At 40.2% G+C, this 25,235-nt stretch overlaps 1 protein-coding gene across 15 annotated transcripts in view; it reads right to left on the bottom strand.

Annotated features, from left to right (window-relative positions):
- Positions 1-221: 221 nt before the first annotated feature.
- The window catches only part of SGMS1 (sphingomyelin synthase 1), a 302,749-nt gene continuing 277,735 nt past the window's right edge, over positions 222-25,235 (bottom strand). For all 15 annotated transcript variants that reach the window (XM_057530919.1, XM_057530928.1, XM_057530922.1 and 12 more), the window contains 4 exons: positions 21,912-22,029; positions 4,204-4,357; positions 2,517-2,683; positions 222-1,833 (listed from right to left, as the gene is read on the bottom strand). In XM_057530919.1, coding sequence (XP_057386902.1) covers positions 1,654-1,833; positions 2,517-2,683; positions 4,204-4,357; positions 21,912-22,029 — 619 coding nt within the window. In that variant the 3' untranslated portion in view covers positions 222-1,653. The remainder of the gene's footprint in view (positions 1,834-2,516; positions 2,684-4,203; positions 4,358-21,911; positions 22,030-25,235) is intronic.

Raw genomic sequence — 25,235 nt, 5'->3', positions numbered from 1 at the left:
TCAGCAAGGAAATTTCAAAACTCAGTTTTTCATCTTGCTTTAATGACTTCATTTACGACTTTTGTGAAGAATGTGAACACATTAGAAATAGTAGCCATTTATTTTAAGTATCAGTTTTTATTAAAAAGTGCATTTTGATTATTTTATGATCTAGGTAAGCTGTTAATAAGATATCAGTATACTCTCTGGAATAATAACTTTACAAAGATTTAAAACAAACAAAATTTTAAAAGCCTTTTTATTTCCTTCACCATTATTGTTTTACAATACAAATATTACCTTGTGAATACACAAAAAAAACCCTACGGAAGATAATTCTGCTGCACGTAAAATACAGAATGGATATATATACTTCTTCATTCTTAAAAAACTATTTTGTTCTCCACATTGGCAAGTATAGAATAGAATACTTCCCCAAACATACTCATGTTAGGAGTAAAACTTAGGAGTTACATGCAGTTCCTGCACAAATATATTTTAAAGAAATAGATCTCTTCTTTGTTGTTTACCAACAAAATTGCCATGAGAGTATGGATAACTAATTTATAGCTTTCAGTTTTTAGTTAAGTGACCATTTTCAAAACTCTCTTTTTAAAAACAAAGTATTCATGGCTGTTTTCACTGTATAGTTAAAATCAAACTACCAAATAGATGATAAAATAATTGAAGTGGTACCTGTCATTGCCACCTGCTCACAATATGGGAACAGGCTCTGACTTTCTAATTAACTCTCCCATTCTTTAATTCATAGCAATTTAAAAACCATAAGCAGTCTTCTGATTTAATTTAGCTATAATGCAAAATTTAGTAGTGTATACATACATTTATATTTTCATGGAATACTTTATTTTAAATAAAAACATTGAAGATTGCCTACTGACCATACAATCAAGACAAGAAAGGCACTAGAAACATAGACAAATTTCTCTCCCAAGAAGCATTTTTAAATTTTAACTCTCTTTTCTCTGACATGTAAAAATCTTTAAATTTGGTTTTCATAACATCATTTTGAAAAATAAAGTTAGGAAATACTTAGAAAATCACTTTATAACAGAATCTTTTTTTTTTTTTTGCACTTTTTGACACACTGTCTCTGCTGATTTTTACAAAATCCAAAGTTACCAAACCTTTCTGTGTCTGTCATTTTTATTTGAATATCGGTGCAACAGGTAGAAAGATTTCAGAATCGAACCCCATTCAGGTACTTAGAAACCTTCATAGAGACATTTGCTAGAAAATGGCTTACAGCCCAATCTTTGGGGCAAGAGATATGAAAAGTATGTTTTCCCAAGAAAATAATACGCTTTATTTCCAGGTGTGACCGGAAAGACCAGAACTTATGATATAAAAGCTTACATTTATGCTGCTGCATCATATACAAAGGAACACGGTGGTTGCAAGGTTATGTAAATCCCAAGCCTATGAACAGGAAATGTGTACAGTGCACGACAGGTTAAATTTTCTTTATTGTTGTCCAACGCGGGTCCTTTGGAGAGAAAAAAAGATCACAGTGCTGACCAGGTAACTCAATCGGTTAAGTCAAGGTCACTGTTGAAAGATAACAGGATAAGGGAGGTGTTCATTTTATGGCATCTTTTCTCATGGAGTTCTTAGCACTTCGGACGGCTCCTCTTTCCCCACCATGTACAGCTGTTATGTGTCATTCACCAACCGGCTGTATTTAACTTGCCTACCGAGGTGGATTACTGGCCAGGGGAAGGGCCAATGGTAAGATCGAGGTACAATGCCTTGGACATTCCTTTCAAAGTACTGAAATGGCCTGTACCACCACACTCTGGCCAGGAGGTTCATCTGGGAAGCTTCTTTTAGCACCTAAGAGAACACAGAAAGAGAAAACCAAGTCAGGAAGAACAACTGATGGTTCCAGCCCCAAAAGGAACATACACGTTTCTCATAACCTTTCACTTTAGGTTCAAACAGTTTCCATATTAAAATTCACAAAGGACCCCAGACCCGCCCAATGACCACATACATAGCCGCAGTTTCACACTCCCACCACCATTCTACACTCTGCACTCAGCTGTAAACTGGGCCACACCCTAGCAGAAAAACAAATAACTCCAATTCTGGGAGTACACGGGGGAATGTGCGGCTTACTCACTCTCTTGTCTATAACTAAATACCTCAATTAGTGTTTTAGCTACTCTTCTAGGATGAAAACAGAGAGACTTAATTAAATGTTAAGTATTAAGCTGGTGAGGGGCCAAAGATAGAAAAGAAGGTAGGAATGCAAATCAAGCAAGAGGTGGGCACAGCTTAAAAAGTATTTTCCAGGGACAATGAGAGTGTGATTCTTGTTCTAGAAGGATGCCATCTTCTATGTCATTATATTGACGGATCAGCATCACAAGAGACAACACAACTATAGCTGACAACCTCTTAAGAAAAGAGAAACCGAAGACATCTGTGGATTCTTTGCACTTTTCCCCCTGCCACGCCAGCGACGGCAGGCCAAGAGCAACAGGAGTTAAAATCAAATGGGGAGAAACACTCACTTGCTGGTTGGCCATAGTGTGGTACCACCAGAAGAGTCTTGTGGTGATGTAATATGCCACCACCACATCCACAGTGTAGTGGTCATGCGCCAAGAGAATACAGAAGATTCCAACCACGCTGAGAAGCCAGCAGATCCAGTGGTACCACCACAGTCGTCGAGGGGAATCTGAAAAGGAGAAATTTGCAATAGTCCCATTATTCAAGTACCACTGAGGGCACCCAACCATGCCTCAACTACTACTTCTGAATCCAATTACCTTGGATCTTTCCTTCTGAAAACACATCTTTTGGGGGTAGCAAATCTAAGGGCTTTCATTTCTCTGTAACGGAGGTTAGAAGGGAAGCAGCTTATTTCATAAAGTGATTTTCTTAGCCATAGTAATTTATATTTGGTTATTACTTGATTCATATAATTATAAATGTAGCTTATAAGGACAAATAAGGACAGGTTATTGCATCATGCTCCATTAAAATACAAAACAAAACCGCCCCCTGACAATTAAATTTACCAGGAAATAATTTGGGATTAATGCTCTATACAAAAATCAATACCTTTTGATCCTTATACACAGACTAGGCAATTATAATTGATACAACTGCCCTATTTGCTTTCCAAGCTCTGCAACCATACACTAATTTGAAAGTCTTTGAGATGTCCATTTCTCAAATACAAATAAGAGAGAATCCAAATGCCTGGGAATTCAAGCCCAAGTACGTTCCCAAGGGCAGGGCAGTGTCTGGGAAGTCACCTGATGGGAGATTCAAAATCTCTATTAGTGCAGGCCTTCCTACCTTGTATTCTCAGTGAGTGGGCTTCAGAAGGTCTGAAATTTTAGGCAACAATGTTGTCTTAGTGTGACCTACCCTTCTCACCCTGGGGAAGACAGTTTAGGCTTTTACAGAATTTTCAAGGGGTCCAAGTATCCATCATTCATTCAACCACTATTTATTGAGCATCTACGATGTGCCCAGGACAGGAACTGCTCTAGTCACTGGAATCAATGAACAAAATAGGCAAAGAGCCTGCCTTTGTGGGGAGATCCCTTCCTAGTAGTGAAGAGAAACAATAAATAATAATTATAATAAAGTAAATTATACACTATGTTAGAAGGTGTTAAATCCTGTGGAAAAGTAAAAAATTGAACCGAATAAGTGGGATCAGCAGTAGCGAGGGTGAAGGGAGGTTCGTCAGTTTAAATGGAGTGGTCACGGTCGGGGGTAGGGTCTCAAGAGTATGTACAGGGCTCCATGGTCCATTTCCAGGAAAATCTGTATTTGGTCCTCTAACAGTACAACAACAAAGACCGGCTACCGTTCATTCTCCCTGCCCCTCTACTAGTGTCCCTATACGCCATCTATGTTAATTATCACAACCTCTCCCTCATTCATGAAGGAGCTATCAGTATCTCATTCTAAAGATGAGGAAACTATGACTTACAGAGGCTAGAGGTTCTCCCCAAGGTCACAGAGCTAGTAAGTGATAGCACCAGGATTCAAGATCAGTTTGTGACCCAAGTCTTCCAATATGGCATCTCCAAGGATAAGGCTTAACCCCACTAAAGTATTGCAGGTACCAACCAGCAGGCGGTAGGAATCCCGCCCCCCAGGGCTGCTGACATCAGGCCTGTTCTGTTCCCATTTTCCATGCCCGGTTACATTTCTCATGCAAGGCTGCTTTCAACTTACACTCTTTGATAAATAGGTAGGTGAGCGTGAGCATGACCGTGTGGCCGCTGTACAGGTAGTCCCCACACATGTTGTGGGAGCCCGTGATGGACAGGCCGCCGCCAGCAATGAGCTTCATTATTCTCCGCAGTTGGGCTTCCCAGTCTCCGAAAAGCTGGTGGGAAAAGAAAAAATCAGACTCACTATTAGCCCACGTAAAAGTCTGCTACGATTATAATTTATATGCAGAATTAAGCTTTGTAATATTGTGATTTATAATAAGAAATATATATTTGGTCTTCGTCCCTGTTCCTGGCACAGAGCTTCTACAACCTTTGGAATTTCCCGAGAAGAGATAGAGGTGTCTTTTGTTATTCATAAAAGCCCCTTTCAACCACACCTAGGTTCATGTTCATGAGTTCAAGGTGACTTCTGGAAAGCCCCTAAGGATGGGGGTGGTTGCCAGGAGATCCAACCAGGTGACTAGAGGGTTGGAACCTCTTTCCCACTTCCCCCCACCTCCAAGGAGGGGAGAAGGGCTGGGGGTTGAGTGAATTACCAATGGCCAATGATTTAATCAATCATGCCTCTATCATGAAGCCTCCACAGAAATCCAAAAGGACAGGGGTTTGGAGAGCTTCCAGCTTGGTGAACATGAGGAGATGCATGTTGATCTCCCACATACCTTGCCCTACACATCTCTTCCATGTGGCTGGTCCTAAGTTATATCCTTTTATAATAAACTGCTAATCTAGTAAGTAAAATGTTTTCCTGAGTTCTGTGAGCTCTAGCAAATTAACTGAACCCAAGGGGGGGCGGGTCACAGGAACTTCCAATTTATAGCTGGTCGGTAAGAAGTATAGGTGACAATCTGAACCTGTGATCAGAGTCTGAAGTGGTTGGGGGGGGTGACAGTCAGTGTGAGACTGAGCCCTTACCCTGTGGGATCTGACGCTGTTTCCAGGTAGACAGTGCCAGAATGCAGTTAAAGAGGGTTAGAGATTTGCTTGTGTGTGTGTGTGTGGGGGGGGGGGAACCCACATATCTAGTCAAAGAAGTATTCAGTGGGGTTTTCAGAGTACAGGAGATGCACAGGAGAGTTTTTCCTTTATGAGTTTATATTAAGACATGTAAAATCCTAACCCCCTCCCCCCCACCATGAAGTGTGCCCACTCAACATTCACTGCTGTTCAGACAGCCTTGGAAGAGTGTGGTCTTAGGGATGAAGCATGCAGCTTCAGAGTTTCCCTTAGATGTTGGCACTTTTTAGAGCACACGTCAGCAGATATTTGGTTACTAAATTTTCACTACACTGATAGAGAAAGACTGACTGATTGATTTACTACCATAACTGCCATCTAGGGGAAAATCTCTGGGAAAAATTTAAAGATCTATTTCACACGCTTGGCCTAGAGGACAAATGTTCTACTAACTTATTAGCTAAAGCAGCTGGAGGTTGGAAAGTCAAATATATGAATTTTTTTTTTGGTATGTGATTTTTGGGGACCAAATTGAAGCAAGGGACTGAGTAGGATGTACCTTCAATCTTCTGAAATTATGTGGGTAGAACTGCATGTTTTTCCTTTTAATAAGAGTGAAAAAGTTTATAAATAAATCTACCTGTCTCTGATACAAGTCTGGGCTGGATACTAGAGCGATAAATGGCATGAATAACTCATTCACCGAAACTTTTATTTGCTCTGGCAAATAAAATGTGTGACTGTCTATATTTTATGTTTGTCAGTATTCTTTTAAATTTTGGTTAGCCAATTTAATCACCATGACCCCTTTTCAACATTTAACTGATAATATTCTGGGCTCTGGGAAACACGTTTCATTATAATTTACCTTTAAAAAAATTGATCAAGATTTCTAGTTAAGGACGTCAGGTTGAACATACCACATAGAGGATACGGACTTCCAAACTGAAAGGGATCACTGAAAGCCCAGCTCAACAGAAGCAAACAGATCTACATAGCAAGACTCAGCATTATGGAACTTCAGAAACTTGGGGCTAACAAGGGACCTTCAAGCATCCAGAGATCAAAAACAAGCTTCACACAAAAGATCAAGAATCAGGCTTCGGGGCTTCCCTGGTGGCGCAGTGGTTGAGAATCTGCCTGCCAATGCAGGGGACACGGGTTCGAGCCCTGGCCTGGGAAGATCCCACATGCCACGGAGCAACTAGGCCCGTGAGCCACAACTACTGAGCCTGCGCGTCCGGAGCCTGTGCTCCGCAAAAGGAGAGGCCGCGACAGTGAAAGGCCCGCGCACCGCGATGAAGAGTGGCCCCCGCTCGCCGCAACTAGAGAAAGCCCTCGCACAGAAACAAAGACCCAACACAGCCAAAAATAAATAAATTAAAAAAAAAAAAAAAAAAAAAAAAAGAATCAGGCTTCTTCAAAAGCAATACTGGAAAAGAAAAGGCTTCAGAAAAATGCCTCCAAATTCTGAGGGAAAATGATTTCCAACTTAGAATTCTATACCCAGCCATATCATTAACTGAGCCTAAGCTTAAAAAATAGACCAAGGATAAACTAAAGTCATTTCATATATACAAGATTTCACAATATTTACCACCTATGTATTCTTTTTGCGGGAAATTACAGAAGAGGTGCTCTACAAAGCAAAGGAGAAAACAGAAAAAAGAAGAAACGGGATTTGCTAGGATGCCAGCAAAGGGAAGACTGAGAGCTGTGCTGTAGGCCTAAGACAGGGAGCCCCCTACGTGGGTGAGTCAGAGCTCTGGAGATGAGGCTAACAGAACACCTAATTCCGCGGCTGCACTGAGTCACAACACGGGAACGAGTAAATACACAGAAAACTAACAGAGCAAAAAGCAAGGCAATTACGGACTCTACAGGAAATGAAATACTGTGTTGAAAAGGAAAAGTAATTATAGGAAACTATATGACTTGGCTATGAATAGCATTTACAAAACTGTAAGAATGTAAGCTCTGAATACTGAGTTAAATCAAGGACAGAAAACGACACTGGGATGATGGGATAAGAAGCCTAAACTCCTGTACTGGGATGGTGGGGGAGGGGAAGAAGGGAAGGAAAAGGCACAGAACACATACAAGCTGGGGGGGAGGATTGTGCAGGGAATACAAGGGCTCTAAATCCTGGCCTTCCCCAGCAGGAAGTCAGCAACAGCCTGTATTAGAAATTATAAAGAAACAATATTGCCATGGCACTTAGAGACCTGAGGATAAACACATACACACACACAAATTCTCTAGAAAGAGTTAAAGAAATAAAGGTAAATACCACAAGACTCAGTTAAAAGAGCTGAAAGAGAGTAGGAGAGCAGGCTGAGTATGATTAGGGCAAGGGTTGCGTACCATGGTTTTTCATAATAAGTTCTGTAGAATCATTTTGTTTCTTAAATTGCATGCATGTATAAACATGATAAAAATTTTTTTGAAAGTTTTAAATTGAAAGTTTGGTCTGGTTCTGTCATAACAACGGATAATAAATAGAAGAAAATTATGGCAAAAAAGCTTAGGTAGTTCTTCGGTTTACATTATTTCAAATTGTCCTTTCGAAACCCCCCTCTGTGTTTTGAAAACTATAAATCATATTCTTGAGCACCATTCCCCCTAAATTTGCCCTCTCATTTTGGTAGGAAAATGTTTGTGGAGAAACTGTATGGGTAGGAAAAGAGGGGGAGATTATGAGGTAAACATGGCATTGAGGAAAAACAGCCAAAAATTAATGCTCCATTTCTAACAAGTGCCCTTAATACATCTATGCTTTCTTTTAAAAATATCTTTCCATGATTGTCAAACCTCTGCAAGGGGAAAGGCTCCTTAAAAGCTCAGTGGGGAACAGGAAAAGAAGGATGGTTACAGCTACCATAAAATTTTTTAATTACACTTCAAGAAAGCAAACAAACTCTAAGACAAATGACGAGACAATCGGAGCAGAAACAACTTAACATCTTTACTGTGTACACAGTACATATAAATCAAGTAAATAAGACCATTTAGGAAACAAAATTTATCAAAGGACAAAGGATGCGACCAGCTGGAGGCACTGGCTCTGTCAAACAAATAGAAATAAAAATTAACATTAACAGGAGCTCATTCTTTCCCATATCAAATTAGCGAAGCTAAAAAAAGATAGCCAATGATGGGGAGGGACAATGTCACTGATCTTCTCAAACAGGCTCCTTAAAGAGGAGGGAAGGAACGTGGTAAATGCAGCAGCCAGCAGTGCAGGGAGGAAGAGGCAGTGGCCTCTGAAACAGACAGGCTGGGTTAAAAGCATGGCTCTCCTACCAATTAGCTGTGTGACCCTGGGCAGCCGAACCACTCTAAGCCTCAATTTCCTCATCACCAACCTGGGGAGTAATATATTTATTACAACTGGCAAAATCCTCTGCAAAAATAATCATCAATATTGACCACCAATCCAAATAGCCATGACCTGTGTGTGACTCAGTGCTTAGTTGTTTCTAGGCACCTACCTCCAAGAAGTGATCCCGAACATGAAGAAAACCTTTACGCACAATATTATTTATAAAAGCAACAAACTGGAAACAACCCAAATGGGAATTGTTAAATAACTGTTCCCTTGCCATTCAGAACCTGGGCCAGGGGAGTACTGGCAACACCAGGGTTGCCTGTCATTACAGGCATACCTCGGAGATATTTCAGGTTCGGTTCCAGACCACAGCAATAAAGTGAATATTCCAATTAAGCAAGTTTCACGAATTTTTTGGTTTCCCAGTGCATAAAAAGTTATGGCTATTGTAGTCTATTAAGCGTACAATAGCATTATGTCTAAAAAACCAATGTACGTGCCTTAATTTAAAAAATACTTTATTGCTAAAAATGCTAACCATCATCTGAGCCTTCAGCAAGTGGCAGTAGTAATATCAAAGATCACTGGTCACAGATCACGTAACAAATACAAAAAGTTTGAAAAATTGCAAGAATTACCAAAATGTGACACAGACGTGAAGTGAGCAAATGATGTTGGAAAAATGGTGGTGACAGACTTGTTCCACCCAGAATTGCCACAAACTGTCAGTTTCTAAAAATTGCGATAACTATAAAGTGGAATAAAGCAATGTTCAATAAAATGAGGTGTGCCTGTACCCTCTCAGGACCTACTGAGCCAGAATCTGAGGTGATTCAAATGCACACTATAGTGATTCAAATGCACTGAACTAGGCCATAATTGTTTAATACATTATTTAAAAATAAGCATACAATGACTTTGTAGTAAGTTATATCATAAATACTTTCTTCTACCGAGAGGAAAAAAATGAAACAAAATGTTTGGTATAATTATAACTGTTTAAAAAAACATGCATAGAAAAAATCTAGGATGTACACACTACGTGTTAGCATGGTTTCCATGGAAACTGGTAGGAGTTCTCTCGTCTCTATCCCAAGGGAACTTCTATTCCTGCTTGTTGGGCTAGAAAGGAGGGGATTCCTGTGGAGTTCTGCAGTTCTGAGATTTAGGTTACCTTAGAGTACAGGCAGGAGACATGGGAAGAAAACAGAAGAAGAAGAGGAAGAGGAGGAGGAGGATGGAGGAGGAACAAGGGGGAGGAGGGAGAAAGGAAAAGGAGGAAAAGGGAGGAGGGGAGGAGGGGAGGAGGGGGAGGGAGGAAGAGGAAGAAGCATAAACAGGAGCAGCAAAAACAGGAAACTCCCAGCTCGATCTTTCTCACTTCTCATTTTAGTTTCCTTCACTCTGCCTGCTACCATCTCCCAGAGTCCTCAAAGGGCTGCTCCAGACACTGTGGCCTGTGCTTTGGGTTGCATTCAGTGGGAAAGAGGATGGAGTGTGTACCTGGAGCTCTAACCTCCCCATCAGGAGACTTCTGAGTGCTCATCTTTGAAAGCAGAGATACTTGGGGGACATTCACACAAACACTTTCTCAGTGGGCACTACAAAGCTGTGACAAGGTCTTGCATCTGCATCATTATGTGAATTATGATCTCCTAGGGTCAGAGAAAAATCGCTTTTCAGTAAAAACAGAGCAATTTTCTTCAACTTCTAATGAACGGCCAAGAAATCAAGTAAACTGGCCAAATCACTTAAGCAATATAAGACATAGAAGAAACTGCGAGCAAAAGGCAGAGGGAGGGGCTTCTGAAAGAGACAGACCACTCCAGAAGGGTTCAAACCAGTGAGCCTTTGGTTACTGAAAAACAGGTTCCCCCAGTATGTTTTCAATGCCGAATACACAGTGCTCTGAGGATAGGCTGTTCACCACCATTCAGTTTGCAGATGGCCTCATGCACTTGCCTTTTCTCTTAACTGCATCTGAAAAGTGGGGACATTTCACTGTTCTTCATCCCCTTCTGGCAGGAGAGGGAGAACCTGGAACCCAAACTCATCAAATAATGCTGCACGAATCAATGGCTTTGGTATAACTTGGAGGAAGGGCTAAAAGTGAGTGCTAAAGAGCAGAAATGCTATTTAATATAATCCTTGCGTCTGACCAATGCTTCATCTTACAGCAGCCCTGAAACATCAGCGAGGCAGGTCTTAACTCTGTCCTGAGTCCCCCGGCTGTTCAGTTTGGGAGCTGGAATGGGACCCAAGTCCTCTGACTCCACGTATGTATTATCTGCAAACTGCACGCTACCTGTACACTGCCAGCGCCTCCCCAAGCCTGCATAAACCAAGAACTGGATACACATGAAGCAACCTTGCTCTGAGCAGCCTAGGTTCCTTACAAAGGTAATGTCATGCCATCATGCCCCATACCAACCACCAGGAACAGTCAGGTGTCTCTCAGTGGACCTGTCCTCATTCATTCATTCAATGAATCTACCTCCTACCACCAGGGCAAATAACTTCTGTCTTGTTCCAGAAGAAAAGTCTTCATCCAAAACAGAAAATTCACTATCATCCATGGCATGTAAAGAAAGCTGCTCTTCAACGCCCAGACCACAGGTCAGATCCGCTAAGCGAATCAAGCATCACGGAGCAGGATCAGTGGAATCCCCATCAATCCATGTCCTGAGCAGCCTGCAACTGGGAAACACACGCTACGTACTGCAGTCCCCACCTCAAATTCAACTCCCAAACAAAAGCAGCAAAACTATGCCACTTCCTGAATTTCAAAAGGCACATGGCCCTACTAACCAGTGATGGGCACTTAAGAACTAATTTGAGCCATGAAATGTCCTTGAGCATGACCTTGAAGACTCTGAGGGGAAGATGGTGTGTTGCTAAGTTTGATGAATGCTTTAGATTTCACAGCAGCAGTGAGAGGTTCAAAACTGCCGCTTATAATTTCTCAGACCTTCTGTGATACATATATACAATGAAGATGTGGTACATATGTACAATGGAATATTACTCAGCCATAAAAAGGAACGAAATTGGGTCATTTGTAGAGATATGGATGGACCTAGAGTCTGTCATACAAAGTGAAGTAAGTCAGAAAGAGAAAAACAAATATCGTATATTAATGCGTTATGTGTGGAATCTAGAAAAATAGTACAGATGAACCTATTTCCAGGGCAGCAAGAGAGACTCAGATATAGAGGATGGACATGTGGACACAGTGGGGCAAGGGGAGGGTGGGAGGAATTGGGAGATTAGGTTTGACATAAATACACTACCATATGTAAAACAGATAGCTATGGGAACCTGCTGTATAGCACTGGGAGCTCAGTTCAGTGCTCTGTGACGACCTAGATGGGTGGGATTGGAGGTGGGGACGGAGGTCCAAGAGGGAGGGGATACATATAGCTGATTCACTTCATTGTACAGCAGAAACTAACACAACACTGTAAAGCAATTATACGCCAATTAAAAAAAAAAAAACTGTCCCTTATAATTTCTCATACCTTTTTACTCTCTATTGAGGAGTAAAAAAAACAACAAAAAGGAATGTAGGGTCGTTTCTACATAATAAAATATTACATTTTGTTTGTACAGAGATTCCAACTTTTTAACAGAGTTTTCCTATAAATTATCTCATTGTAGCCTATCAGGTGGTTAGTGTATATGTAATTATATCCATTTTACAGATAAGCAAATAGAGGCACTATTTTTCTATTTCATAGTGACTCAGTTGGGATCAGATCCAAATGTCTTACCTCTCACTAAAGGATCTTGCCTTTCGGGTCCCTGGAAAGAGCAGCTATTGGTGCAAACACTCCTCCAAATAACAAAGGCTGGACAATGTCTCCAGGTTCACTTTTTTTGTTGTTTTTGTCATGCTAATGAAATTGAATCTATTTTACATAAATCATTTAAATATAGTTGAATGGTTTTAAAATTTTATTCATTATTCACTCAAGATCTATTTTTCGTAAGTGTTTTTTCCACTTAAATCAAATTTCCCCATCTCTAAAAAAGTTATTTCCATGGGAATCTTTCACGAACAAATTACACATTTTCCGCCTTCTTGAACAAGGTGTTTTCAGTTTGATCTTAACTTTCCTTGCTTTCTGTTGTGCTGTGTAGGAGGGATACTCCAAAGACCTCTAAGCTTACATCATAAGAACAACAATGAGCATAAATCCAGCCGCAAGCCCCAGTTTTGGGTTAACCATCCAGGTGGCTCTGGACAAACCATTTTACCCATTCTAGCTTCAGTTCTCTCAGCTGGCAAATGGCGAGAACACCACCACCTCATCCTCAACCCTCACTGCCCAAGGGAAGTAACGTTTATAAAAGTGATTGCTCAAAAATTATAAAGTGTATACAAATATCAGACCACATTACAATGATCAAATTAGGCCCATCTTTTGGGTGAGGAGTTCCTTAAGTGAGAACTCAACGCTTAGCAGCCAAGAAGTGAAATTTGGATGGCTCTCCTTACATACACAGCCCTCACGGATGTTCATCTGTGATCACTTTTACGAATTCTTCCCCAGATGGTTATCATTTCATTCCTGGGAAGATTTAGTTTCATCCACAAATATTATATCCATCTCAACTGATCTGAAGTAGGGAGATTTCCCTATGTACATCCTCTTAGAGCTCAGATATACAACTTTAAAAACATTCTTCCCTCCATTGAGCTCTGAGGGATTTGGCTCTCCATACTGCTCCATTATCCAATGTATCCAAGAGTCCCTATACCAGGCAGGCTTTTTTTTTTTTTTCATGGGGAGGGGTCTCTAAATAATCATCAGCAATAAAGCACTCATCCCCTACCAGTCTCCCTTTCCCCCAGTAGAAACGTAAAAATGTTTTCCTGGCCTTTAGTAAGGAGACTTATCAAAGGCTTCATAAAATCTTAAATAAAGGTCAGCTATGGATTTCCATTTACCCAGATACTTATTTGTCACATTAAAGAAATCCAGTATTTCAGTCAGGCAAGATTTCCCTTTAACAAAAATTATATCTGAGAGATTCTGTAGCCTACCTGGTCATGAAGTGAAAATTGAAAAAAAAATTCCCTCAAATTTTTGCTTTGAAAATGTGTTAAATCTAAAGAAGAGAATAATGAACAATTGATAAATGACTCATCAATTATCAATATTTTGCCACATTTGCTTCTCCTTTTTCTCCCACTTTTTTTTCCTGGGCCATTTGAGAATTAAGTTGAACACATTATGACACTTTACCCTTAAATGTACAAACAAGGACATTTTCTTCTGTAATCACACTCACAAAATTTAACAATGATAGAATACTATCATGGTTAATAGACATCCTTATTCAGACTCCCCCATAGTCTCAACAATGTCCTGTATAGCTTTCCCCCCGAATCTAGTATTCAATCAGAGGAGACATATTGAGGGTACTTGTCATACTCTTAATTTTTCTTAGTCTACTAGTTTCTCACTCCTTTTTTTTTTTTTTTTTTAAGGATTTTCTTTTTAATTAATTAATTTATTTATTTTTGTCTGTATTGGGTCTTCGGTTCGTGCGAGGGCTTTCTCCAGTTGCGGCAAGCGGGGGCCACTCTTCATCGCGGTGCGGGGACCGCTCTTCATCGCGGTGCGCGGGCCTTTCTCCATCGCGGCCCCTCCCGTTGCGGGGCACAGGCTCCAGACGCGCAGGCTCAGCAATTGTGGCTCACGGGCCCAGCTGCTCCGTGGCATGTGGGATCTTCCCAGACCAGGGCTCGAACCCGTGTCCCCTGCATTAGCAGGCAGATTCTCAACCACTGCGCCACCAGGGAAGCCCTCTCACTCCTTTTTTTTTGTTTATGACACTGACATTTTTAAAGAGTCCAGTCTAGTTTTTTTATATCAAGAGCATGTCCCTCCATTTGGCTTTATCTGATTGTTTCCTTATGTTTAAACTCAGGTTAAATGTTATTGGCAGGAATATACAGAAATGATGTGTCCTACCCAGTGCATCATATCAAAAAGCATCCGATATCATTCGTCCTGCTGCTGGTTTGATCACTTGGCTGCCAGAGTGTCTGCCAGATTTCTCCTCCGAATACACACCTTTGCCCCTTTATTATTAACAAGCAGTTTGTGACTTTTTGAAACTATATAAATATTATGGTGCCCCACCTTTCACCCAGTGGCTTTAGCATCTGTTGATGATTCTTGCTTGAATTATTACTACAGTGGTTGCAAAATGGTGATTTTCTATTGCTAATATTTCTTTTATATCTAGCAGTTAGTTTTTTCTCCACCAGCACTAATTTTTAAAGTGTTTCTTATTAAAGTATTATAATTAATTACTGTCATAATTTCATTGTGATGCTCAAATTGTCTCACACGTGGCCAGTGGGAGCCTCTCAAGCAGGACAGTATGGCTTCTGAATGGAACCCACTGGCCTGCAGTGTCTGGGAAGCTCTGGAACCTTCCTCAGGACGAAAGTCCTGCTGTCCATCTGCCTGTACTCTGACACAGTGGATCACGCTTCGTGTAGAGTCATACAGCGTCACCTCCGAGGCTCTTTGGATTTCTTCAGTGAATGCTTCTTCACCCTGGTGACCTCTTCACACTAGAAGGCTGCTGCCATGGAGGAAACCTCTGCCACCTTCCCGATGTTTGCCCTGGTCTAGGCATTCCTCATCTCTAAATTCGAAAAACCACACAAAAGAAGCCTCATCTGCCTCCCTCGTGTGAAGTACCAAGGACAGAGATGCGGCCGAACTTCTTGCCTCTGCCACTTAGTACCTGCAGGACAACAGGCAAGTCAAGCATCTCTGGACCAACTGCAACTTCCTCCCACTCATGACTGTGAGACTTCAATGAAAAAACATTGAGACTCAGACCTGGCATGAAACAGGTAGACATAATTTAGCACCGCTCGAAGTCTACCTCCCCTCCTCTCTCCCAAACAGCTTACTTTCTGTATCACTGGAGAGATGGCTTTCTAAGAGACAGATGTGATCACATCCTATTCACTGCTTCAACCTTTCCTGGCTTCCTGTGGCCAAACTCCTTAGAAGGGTGACCAGACCCCTTAAAATCTGCCCACAACTTGCCTCTCTGGCTTCCTCTCTGTCACTCCGCCCACAGGATTCCACGCCCAGGCGTATCGAACTTTACCTGCGCCCTCAGACTTTCTTTCACACCCTTTCTGTGTTCTCCCTTTAACTCCACTTGCAGACACCTACTCATCCTTTTCAGACTTGGGGCACCTCCTCAGGGCAGCCAACACTCCCAGCAAAGTTTGCCACCTTCTTCTCTGCTTCCATGGCAACTGAGCACCACGCGCCTATTACAGCGAAGATTGTAGTCAGAGAATAATCTTATGTGTTACATGTCTGTCACAGCTTCTGGAGGCCCATTTGTCTTACATCATATTTGTGTATCCTCAAAATTTACCCCACACAAGACAGGTCCTCTAGAAATGTGTGTTCAGAAGTAAGCAATCTGCTTGTTTATGAAAAGAAGTCACATCTATTATCTCCCTGCCTCACAATCCCTGTCTCCCTGGCGACTTCCCATAAATAAGAAAACCATTTAGAAAGTTTATAAAATCATGTAAAAATGCATATAACAAATGTTAACTCTAAAGACACAGGAACAACTGCACAGAAAGCATGATCAGAACTATGTAAGAAAAATACACATAAAGAACTAATAAATATACTGAAACATGAACAGTAGATAGAACCATGAGTGTAAAAATTTTCCTCTTTTTACATTTTAATAATGTATCTATAATGAATGTAGAGTTTCTTTAAAATGGAGAAAAAATAATCTTTTTTTAAGACAGAAAGAAGTGACTTAGTACATTTTTCTTTTTTCTTTTTCTTTTTTTCTCATTCCTGCAAAAGGAAGAGAACAGTAGAGAGAAAAATGGGAAAGCGAAGAAGAGACTTGGGATGGGGAAGGTTACTGGGAATTATAAAGCAAGACATTTTTAAAAAAATGAGAATGAACAAAATGGAAAATTATACTGATGATAAGAAACTGGGAGGCAAGCAGAAAATTAGGTAAAATCAAGCACTGACAATTTAAATTCCACACAATTCAACAGGATGACATGAAGCTATTTTGGTAACAGAACACAAGCCATATTCTGAAATGCTGATAAGGTTAGCAGGAGCTAATCAGAATATCAAAATTTGTCAGCAAGGAGGGCAGCTTTTGAACACTCAAGCTGTTACCTGAGAAAGTAGGAAAGAACTTAAAAAGGTTATAAAATCCTAAAAAGCAATGAGTCTTGCGCCTTGTAAGACTGAACACATGCCAGTAAAGAGACCCTTGAGGCTGAGGATTACTACATCACGGCTTAGCATCGAATTGAAGGAGGTGCTTTGATCTTTCTAATTCGTGCAATGCAAAAAAACTGACAGTGGCAGGAAAGAACACGGAAGTCTTTCTGTTATTATATTTGTATTTTATTGTTCCACTGAACAATTAATCTCAGATGTCCAATTAATCTCAGCCTTGTCCAACAGTGGGCTATGTTCAAGTATGCTGGATGGAAAAATAAAAAGACACATTTTTGAAGTTCAAGAGAATCATTCCACTGAAAACACCATGTCAGATTAATGCGTTAGCCAGCTAAGTACCCAGGATGTAATGTAACTCTCTCGTTTTGAAGGTTTTCAAATCTAAGGTCACCATGGAGACCAAAAACCAGAACCAACATGAATCTCACTTTAATGCTTAGGAATGAGATTAACTCAAGTGATTATTAAAATGAGAGTTGAAAACAGCATAAGTTATTCCTTCTCTTCCAATAACATTAGTGTATCTGTGTTATCTGGGGCAGGCTTTTTTTCTTTTTTCTTTTTCTTGCGGAGTTTGCTAAAACAACAACAACAAAAATTTCTTACATAAAGCTTAGAACATAGAAGAATTCTCAAATGTTTCTGCCTTTTTTATTTTTAAAAACTGAATCCTAAAAAGCTGGAACAAGATGACAAGAAGGTGTTTTCTGGTTGGGACACATGATCCTTGGAGAAAAGCTGTGTTGAGATTAACAAGGGGTAATCAAGGTTGCACAAACTTGGCAGCCTCGTAAGCCCACCACGCACACCCACTGGGATACGGGACTAGTGCTTCCCAGAAGCTCCTGTTCCAGGAACTGAATGCTTCCTTCCCTTCTCACGGCCCAGCAGCTCATCTCTGTTGCCAGAGCATGTGATGACAGGGGCCCTTCTCTTCTCACCTCATCATTTCACGTGACGATTACTTCTCTAAGCCATGACATTTTGTGAAGTAAAGAGTACACTGCCATCAAGTGAATGAACACTAGGAACAATTTTCTTAATTACTACTGCATACCTGTTGGAACATTTTTCTTAGAAGCCATGCGTTTTGAATACTGGTGTTAAGGGAAGAATTAAGTATACTAATTATGGGGCTCTGTATGTTGGCAGAACCAAGTTTAAGTTCACGTGCCCATGTTAAACAAAGTCGTATTCTAAAGCTCAACTCTCTTCCCTTGGAGTTTAATGATGACTGATAACCATAAGAATATCCACCAACCGACAGGCCTTAGATGGTGTCTCAAGTCAGGGGATAACCAATTCTGGAAGCATCGTACTTTAATGTCCTGTCTCTGGCCTTTTCATCCATACCAACAGTTTTAACACCGCCGAGAATATGATGAATCACAAATATTTAATTTCTAGTGCTGATTTTTCCCTCAATTTCAGACGTAGACTTCTAGTTGGCCTGGACACCACCACTTAGATATCTCACAAGTACCTCAGACTCTATTTGTTTAATCTGAAGTCATTAACTCCATTTTCCTCCTTACCTTATAATTATCCCAGTGGTAAAAGCCAGTTGCCTTTGAAATCCTTCCTTTCTCTCTTCATTCCCTATATCAAATGTATTGCTAAGCTGTACTGATTCAGCCACTTAAATATTGCTCAAATCTGTCTCCACTTCTCTTATCCCTAGGGCCAGCGGCTTAGCTTAAGGTCCTTATATCACAGCATTTTCCACATTATATAAGATGCAAGTTTGGATGAGGTGGTCTTAAAGCACTTTCCACAAAGGCAGGGACTTCTGTCTACTTTGCTCACCCCCTTGCACTCCAGTATCTCAGACACAGCAGGTGCTTAATGCACATTAAATACATTCTCTCTGGATGAATAAGAGTCTAGGGGTTAAGGCATGATGGCCATACCAAGCTTTCTTATTTCTGTACAGCATTTTACATCGACAGAGCCCTGTGTGTTTACTGCCTTCTTTCACTCCCGCAACTCCTTAAGATGGTATGAAAAGTGCCATAAGCCCTGTCTTGCCAACAAAGGGACTGAGGCTCTGAGAAGTTAAATGCAACTGCTGCACAGCTAGCAAGTGCTGGACGCCATCATCCTCACTCTGACCTCAGTGTTCTTTCTACTACTGGGTAGGTTTGTATTTTTACAGCGTAACAAGTCCCCTCTCTGTGCAATGGTTCAGAGACAGTTTGACCAAGATGTGGTGGCGAGGATATTGAGACACTGGACTGGATGACTTTCAGTAAGGTTCCTTTCCGTTTTGACTAACCAAGCCCTGGGTAGGGCTCTAAGGTAGGCAAAGGTGGTCTCTGGGATCTCTCTCGAGCACTATCCCTCGCTCCCTTCTGACACTGTTCCCCAGTGCAGTGTTCTGACCCTTGTCTGACCTCTCAGTTTCTTAAGCTTGATCTCCAAGAGGCAGCACTGAGCCTTCAAGACCTTTTCCAAGCCTTCCGTCTAGCTTCAGAAATCATTCTGTTTTACTTGTGAAGTATTCTTGCCAAAGAAATTAGAACAACTGAATCAAGTCTCCAGAGCCAACTTTCTATTTAGAGGAAATATGGAGGAGAGAGGAAGAAGTTAATTGACACTAGAAAGAAGCAAGCAGATAAATCCAGAATGTGGTATATTCTACAGGACAACTGCTCTGATCTCTGTAAGTTACTGATGGGGTTTAAAAAAAGGGGGTGCGGGGACTTCCCTGGCGGTCCAACGGTTCAGACTTCGAGCTCCCACTGCAGGGGGCGCAGGTTCGATCCCTGGTTGGGGAACTAAGATCCCGCATGCCAAAAAAAATAAAGGGGGTGTGGGGAGGAGAGAAGGAACTGCTCTAGAATGTAGAGACTTAACAGACAGAACAACTAAATGTAATATAAAGACTGTGGATCCTAATTTATACAAACCAACTGTTTTTTAAAAAAAGGCATTTTTAAAGACAATCAAGATATTCCACGAGTTGGTAATTGCCAATACCAAAGAATTACTGTTAATTGTGCTGAATGTACCAACAGCGATAAAGTTAAAGATAAAATGTCCAAAATTTTTAGATGCATATTAAGTATGTAGCAATGAAATAACATCGTCTGGGGTTTGCTTTAAAATACTTCAAAAGAAAAATAGAAGATAAGATGAAGCAAATGTAGTAAATCTTGATAACTACTGAATCTGGGTGCTGGCATATGGTGGTTCCTTATACTGGTTTCTCTCTGGGATACAGTTGAAAAATTTCACAACAAAAAACTGTTTTTTTTTGAACCCATTCTTCCAAGAGCTCTGTTCTACAAAAGAATTAGATTTAGTGAGTTTTTACTAATAATTTTTGCTAACATTTTACCCCCTCCTGTATACTTTACTTTAAAGATTCTAATTTCCAGAAGACTGTCACAGAAAGATGGCCCTAGTGGGGGTTTCTGGCAGCATGATAAATGAGTGACACACTTGGGTCTGGTTTTGCACACTGTCCCTGCCATTACCTCTGTCTTTACCAAGAAAACCCACAAGCTATATTTAGCTATGGGATCTTGGCTGGATGTGCTGATGACTCAAGCTGACTCTGTAAGTGCCAATACTAACCAAGCGTGGGGTTGCTGGCAACTGGGTGAGCTGCAGAGGTCCTAAGAAGAAACAAGGCTGGAACCAGATCAGGGAGAAAGGCCACACACACAGTACGACCCCTTGATGCTGGGTCCATCTTCAACATGGGCTGGACCAGATCCCACATCTACCTAAACTGGTATGACATGTTCCTTGGTGGAGAAACTTCCCATGCACAGACTTTTTTAAGAACCGAACTACTACTGAGAACACACTTGCTTATCAAGCCAGCCTCCCAGCAGGAGTCTACATCACTGGGTCCTCAGTGACAACAAGGTATTTGGTCTAACTCAGGAGCTGTAGGCAAGTGCCTGAGAGCTTTCACAGAGGATAAAGAAGATGTGAGGCTGGCTTTCTTTGGAAGGGCTGAAGAAAGAGCAAGGAGATGCAGAGAGGCAGGATTGCTGATGGAGATGAGTAGAACCTTGGGATCATTCATTCCTTATGACGGCTTCTCCAGTTACGGAAATAGACTGTAGCAAAAACGGAAAGAGGGCAGTAACAAACTAGCTACCTCTCTGAGCACATACGTAAGTCTAGGAAGGAAGGGGACCACAGTAAGCAAGCAACCTAAAGAGATCCAGAATTTCAAATGATAAAGACACCACTTTAAAAATCCCTCTTCCAAGGGACTGGATTCTTCAGCCCTCTTCCAAGGTTGTATCAGAGAGAATGTCTCTTCTGGAAGTAACAAAAGTACAAATGGATGAAATTGAAAGGAGGTTCCACTAGCACAAGTGCGATGCAAAGAAATGATTCCAAACACACAGCATTCCATTTTTTCTCCCACCCAAATCGAGGAAATGAGCTTCTTCTACTTCTTATTACATTAAAAAGCTTTAATGTAGTTAAACATTTTTAAAACGAAATCTCCTGTTAATTATTTCATAAAATTCTGATGATCTCCCCAGTTGAAATTATTCCAAGGCAAAAGTTGGGGTAAGGAGTATTACGTGAATCTGATGGAAAGGTAGAGACAATAGAAGAGGAATAAAGTTTATTTTAAAGAAAAGCTTCTGTGCTACTAGAGAAGATCAATACAGCAAAATGTCCCGCCAGGGAGGAGAGATCTTGTTTGGGTGGGTGGAGGGTGCAAAGGGACAGGAATAGTGCCTCTAGCTCTGCTGTTACGGATTCCCAATGTAGGGATTAATAGAAAGAAGGAAAAAATATCATTTGAAACCGAACCTTCCATCTAAGAAAGGGAAAAAGCATATAAAAGCTTCTGGATCTGTATCAAGGGAGCAAATGATATTTTAAAAGTATGGCAGGAAACCAAACAGCTATGCCCACACACAAAGCTTAACTGCTTCCATCACACTAACTAGACCACATATTTCCCCAGCTGCGAAGCACTGGCAGGGTTTGGGAATTTTAAGAAGGGTGGGGCCACCTAGCTGTATTGCTTAGTAACGTTCCCAGATGAAGGCAAAGGGACTTGATTCTATTCTAAGGAAATTTTCACCTTCAGCCTAAGTCAAAGGACCCCTGGGCAAGATGAGAAACAAACAAAAAGGGAAATTACAGCGAGGAATGGTTTACCTTCGGAGAGCAGTTGAAATGCATACCGGGTACTGGGAGTGTAGTTACATACATTGTAATACACCGATACAGGTACAGCGTGCCAACTATGCAGAAAAATCTTCTGCTAATAATAGACCTAGAAAAAGGGAAAAACAGGGCAGACACTCAGTCATGAAATTTCGCAGGTTCATTTACTTCAAGTTTTCAATGACCCAACAATACAAACAAACCCCAAAACTACTTGAGAGATTGAAATCAGAATTTTATAACTATAGCTAAGAGCAGATTAAGGTGAGGATTTTGAGAATGATATTGTTTTTTCCTTTTAAATATTAACTTTAAGGCCAGAGGAGTTTAAAACACTCTATATTGCTATTAATTGGGCTTCCTGAGGCCTTAAACATGAGTTGACATTCAACTGATGTACAAGTAGGGCCTATTCTGATGGGTCAGAGCTGACTCAGTACCTGTGGTTAAACATTTAGAGAGTGTCTTTTCTGTCATAAAAAAGATGTGCAGAAAATTACAATGACATTAAAATGAGAATTCAAAACTTTTCTGACATTTAATGAGCCAAAGACATTAAACCATTGTACTTGTACATCCCAGAAACTGATTATCTTAGCAGATCTCCAAGGTAGCATGATGCCAAGAAAAGAGCCTGTCTCAATGATAGCATCCAACCTCTCTCTGTTAACTATGTGGCCTTATAGGCTATTGACATCTCTGAGTCTCAGTTTCCTAATCTGTAAACCAGAAATAAGAACATTAGAAATAATGTATGGAAAATCCCTGCCATCCATGCACAATGGCAGTCAACAAATGTATACATTTTGTGGATGAATCACAAAATAAGCAATAATTAGAATTAGACATCTTTTCCATTTCAAGTTTATTGGTGGTTCTAATGAAATTATTTGATATGTATATGTGAACATGTATACTGAGTTTGATAACTTCTCCTAATAGCAATTTCCACACAGGTTTGGCTTTAACTAGATAAAGTTGTGCAAACTTAAGTGTATGCTTGAACAAGAATGTTCCTTCTAATTCTACCTGTTCTATCTTGTTCTACCACAGGCCAGAATCAGAGTCCTGTGGGTCTCCTCCTCCTCAACCTAGAGGGGTTCAAATTTTTCCTTGGCCCAGGGCAACCTGACATAAATAAACACAACTGTTTTGGAAACAGTGAACAGGCTTTCCTCTGAGGATACTGAACATTCACTCTATAACTGTACAATGTGCCTCTATTTTTATGCAGGATGGACATCCCTACTGGAGGAGAATTTGTATCATTTGTATTTTTTAACAAGAGGAATGAAGTGATATGTCACTTGTGTGATTAGAAATTAATTTAAAAATAACCCACATAACTGTATTAGTATTTCATTCATAATTACACAGTTCACGTAAGGTCCTTAGGTTGTACGGGTAGAGTCTGGGTGTTTTGCCTCTTTACCCAGATTTTAGAAACTGGGTCAAAACTGCTTACCACAGAGAATGTCTTATTTTCTCTTATTAAAGCTGTGCTTGCCACCTCCAAGGACAAGAACTTATTCAGCATAAAGCTGTCTTTTATAAAGGTATGTGTCTCTAATTTCACTTGATGAAAAGTACAGTATAATTAAACAATATAAAGAGGGACAATACTAGAGAATATTACTAGACTATAAATGTCTTACCAAAATACTTGAAATACCCACGTGAATTTTACATTGTAAGATACGATGATCATTTTTCTCAAAAAGAAAATGCCCTCTCTCACCATCCTGTTCAAACAAACAGAAATGACTTGCCATTTTACTTGAACTATATGAAAAACATCTACAACAGAAAACTGTTAAGTCTATTTAGATATGTTAATCTCTTTAGATGAAGAGAAACAAATAAAATGACTCCTGTCACTCCATTTTGGGAAAGATTACTATCTTAAAATCCCTTTGCCTGATGGTTTCATGGTGCACATAAGATACACACACGCGCACACACACGCACACACACCAATAACTACTTCCATATCTCAAACTTGAGTCACATTTGAGAAGCAGTGAAAAGACTTAGGATTACCTGAGAATGAGGTATATGAAAAAATGATAACGGATAAGAAAAGACAAATTCTTTAACAAAAAATACTTTAAAAGTATCAAACATTAAAGATTCAGTCACATTTACTCTTTGACTTGAAGTGAAAAAGTCAAATGATTTTATCAATGTGACTTCATCAATATTAACACGGTGACAAGTTGGAAGTGACTATTAATAAGAACCTTCTGATCTTTGGTATTTACTTAATCTTTTTGAAAGCAAGCTTAGAATATCTTCAATGTATAATTTTAAACAAGAATCTCCTACCATAAACTTTAAAAAGCAGGATATAAAAGTGTTTCAAAAACTTGTATCCTGTTAAGGTATTTTTCCTTAATCAAACAATTTCACACATTAGAATTCTTTCTTACTTAAGTTTAAAAGTTCAAGATGTGCTTTAAAGAAAAAAGGTTTAAAGTAGTTAAAAATGTAACAAGACAACAAAAAAAGCCACAGAGGAAACATTAATGAGGTATTTCCAGAGATTAAGCAAATGCCAAGGACAATATGCACATTATAATTCTCAAAACCACAATGCTGTTCCTCTCACATGGGATACATCTCTCCTTTCACGTTGGAAAGAAGCCTGTTTCCTATCTGCTTGCACTCTGCAATGACTATCACGTCACAGACACTTGTACTTGGTCACGATTATCTATTCTTCTCTCAAGTATTTGAGTAATAGGCTCATTACTACTTTCTCTGACAGAAAAGAAAAACATACTTGTTAAATTCGATAGGGAAATAGGAATAAAAGTGTTAATATTTTATAGATAATCATTAAGACTTGCTAGAATGGTATGTTAGGTCCAGGATAACTTTATTAAACCTTTTACTATCCCTACTTAAAGAGGAAAAAGTACACAGAACCTGATTAATTACTACCAAATACGGGCTTAAAATAGCAGTACTGCTTTGTTTCTGGCATTTGATACAATGGTCTAAAATTCTAAAGAAAAAACGATGAAAGAAATGAATATACTGGGAAGTAAAATTAAAATACTGGAAAGTTCTTTTGTTTCCCGCAAGTTGTCTCTTTCTGAGCTGTAGCCAGAAGACACACAATTCTTTCAGTGCTCAGACCTGCTCTGCCAGCTCTTGAAACAAACAGGTCCTGAGACATAGCAGTGGAACTAAGCAACAATCCCAAAGTAGGAGGCGATGAACACAGGGGACAGCACATGTATCTGGACCAGGATCAGGGAGGCCCACATCTCTGGAGCAATCATGGAGGCCAGTGCACAGTTCAGGTCCCTC

This window comes from Balaenoptera acutorostrata, chromosome 16, assembly GCF_949987535.1.
Source record: "Balaenoptera acutorostrata chromosome 16, mBalAcu1.1, whole genome shotgun sequence".
NCBI lineage: Eukaryota > Metazoa > Chordata > Mammalia > Artiodactyla > Balaenopteridae > Balaenoptera > Balaenoptera acutorostrata.
The sequence above is the reverse complement of the archived record's forward strand: the minus strand, read 5'-3'. Positions and strand labels throughout refer to the sequence as shown.